This window comes from Corvus brachyrhynchos, unplaced genomic scaffold (assembly GCF_000691975.1).
Source record: "Corvus brachyrhynchos isolate BGI_N302 unplaced genomic scaffold, ASM69197v1 scaffold787, whole genome shotgun sequence".
In the NCBI taxonomy this organism is placed as follows: Eukaryota; Metazoa; Chordata; class Aves; order Passeriformes; family Corvidae; genus Corvus; species Corvus brachyrhynchos.
The window spans coordinates 167,593-169,449 of record NW_008239142.1 but is presented as its reverse complement, the minus strand read 5'-3'; the positions used below and the strand labels follow the sequence as shown (position 1 = coordinate 169,449).

Here is a 1,857-nt window from a genome sequence, read left to right as displayed (position 1 = left end):
GTGCCCCCCTCACCTTGGAGACGTCGAAGTTGTCGATGAGGGCATCGAAGCAGGTGTAGAGGTCGTTGAGCAGCGTCACCACCTGCATGGGGGTGCTCTGCGCCGACAGCGCCGTGAACCCCACGATGTCGCTGAAGTAGATGGTGACGCTGTCGGACGCCTCCGCCTGCACCGTCTCCCCCCGCTTGAGCTGCTCCGCCACCGAGCTGGGGACAACGGCGGGGTCAGGGCGGGCACGGCCCCCAGGATGCCCCCCAGGACCCTCCTCCCCCCCGGAGCTCACTGGGGCAGGATCTGGTAGAGCAGAGCCTCGGCCTTGCGCTTCTCCTCCAGGTAGGCCTGGGTGCGCTCCTCCACCAGCTCCTCCAGGTTGTTGGCGTATTGCTCCATGCGCGACAGGAGGTTGTCCAGGATGTTGGTGCTGCTCTCCCTGCGGGAACGGCGTCACCTCCCGCCCGGGGACACTTTTCGGGGGTCACCTCCCACCTGGGGACCCTTTTTGGGGGTCACCTCCCACCCGCAGACCCTTTTTGGGGGTCACCTCCCACCCGGGGATCCTTTCTGGGAGTCACCTCCCAACCCAAAGATCCTCTCTGGATGTCACCCCCTCATCCAGGGACCTTTCCTTGGGGTCACCTCTCACTCAAAGACCCTTTTTGGGGGCCACCCCTCACCCAAGGACCCTCTCTGGGGGTCACCCCTGGCCTGCAGGTCAGGGGCCGTGGTGGCACCTGTTGAACTTGCGGAGCTGGACCTTGATCTGGTTGAAGTCGGGGCGCTCCAGGACGTCCTCGGCCCAGCAGTGCTGCATCAGCTGCCCCAGCTCCTCCAGGTGACAACCGACGTTGGCCGAGGGCCGGAAGCTGGGCCGCTCCCCGCTCTTGACGCGCTCGATGATCTCTGTGGGGACGGGAGCCCGTCAGGCAGGGCAGCACCCACGAGGACTCATCAGCAGGTCCAGGAACCCCCCAGTGCGTCCAAAAACCCATTGGCCAGTCCAGCAACTCATCGGCAGGTCCGAGAACTCATCAACACGTCCAACCACCCTTTGATGAGTCCAACAACCCATGAGAGGCTCCAGGAACTCATCAGAAGCTCCAAGAACCCATCACCAGCTCTGACCACCCACCAACGCGTCCAGCCACCCATCTGTGGTTCCAACCACCCATCTGTGGTTCCAGCCACCTATCCTCCAACCACCCATCCATGTTTCCAACCCCCCATCCACGGTTCCAACCACCCATCCATGGTTCCAACCACCCACCAACACGTCCAAGAACCCATCCATGGTTCCAACCACCCATCCATGGTTCCAGCCACCCACCAACGCGTCCAAGAACCCATCCATGGTTCCAACCACCCATCCATGGTTCCAGTCACCCATCCATGGTTCCAACCATCAAGGGGGGGTCTCACTGGCGAAGAGCGCGTGGGTGTCGTCGGCGGCGGGGGCCACGCGGAAGCTCTCCAGCCCGTAGTCCGTGATCTTCAGCACGAAGCGCGAGTCCACCACGCAGTTGGAGGACTTGAGGTTCCCGTGGGACACGATGACCCCGTTGTGCAGGAATTGCATCCCCTGGAGAGGCGGAGGGAGCTCGGACACGGCCGGACCCCACTGACCCGTGGGGTGGGGGATCCCTGTGGGATGTGGGACAGAACCCATCCATGGTTCCAACCACCCATCCATGCATCCAGACCCCGCTGGCCGGTCCGGCCGCCCCCCAGCAGCTGCCCCCGTGTCCCCGCTGACCTTTGGGGCTGAGGTCCATCCCCTCCACGTAGAAGACGCCGCTGCGCAGGGCGATCTCCTGCAGGATGATGCCGAAGCTGTAGACGTCGCCCTTCTGTGTCCCCCGT

The 1,857-nt window shown here is 63.9% G+C and overlaps 1 protein-coding gene across 1 annotated transcript in view; it reads right to left on the bottom strand.

The window, feature by feature from the left end:
- INTS3 (integrator complex subunit 3) overlaps nucleotides 1-1,850 on the bottom strand; it is a 44,214-nt gene extending 42,364 nt beyond the window's left edge. The window contains exons 1-4 of the mRNA XM_017740045.1: nucleotides 1,751-1,850; nucleotides 732-900; nucleotides 284-430; nucleotides 14-206 (exon numbers count right to left, since the gene is read on the bottom strand). Of these exons, the coding sequence (XP_017595534.1) occupies nucleotides 14-206; nucleotides 284-430; nucleotides 732-900; nucleotides 1,751-1,769 (528 nt within the window). The 5' untranslated portion in view covers nucleotides 1,770-1,850. The remainder of the gene's footprint in view (nucleotides 1-13; nucleotides 207-283; nucleotides 431-731; nucleotides 901-1,750) is intronic.
- Between the last annotated feature and the right edge of the window lie 7 nt (nucleotides 1,851-1,857).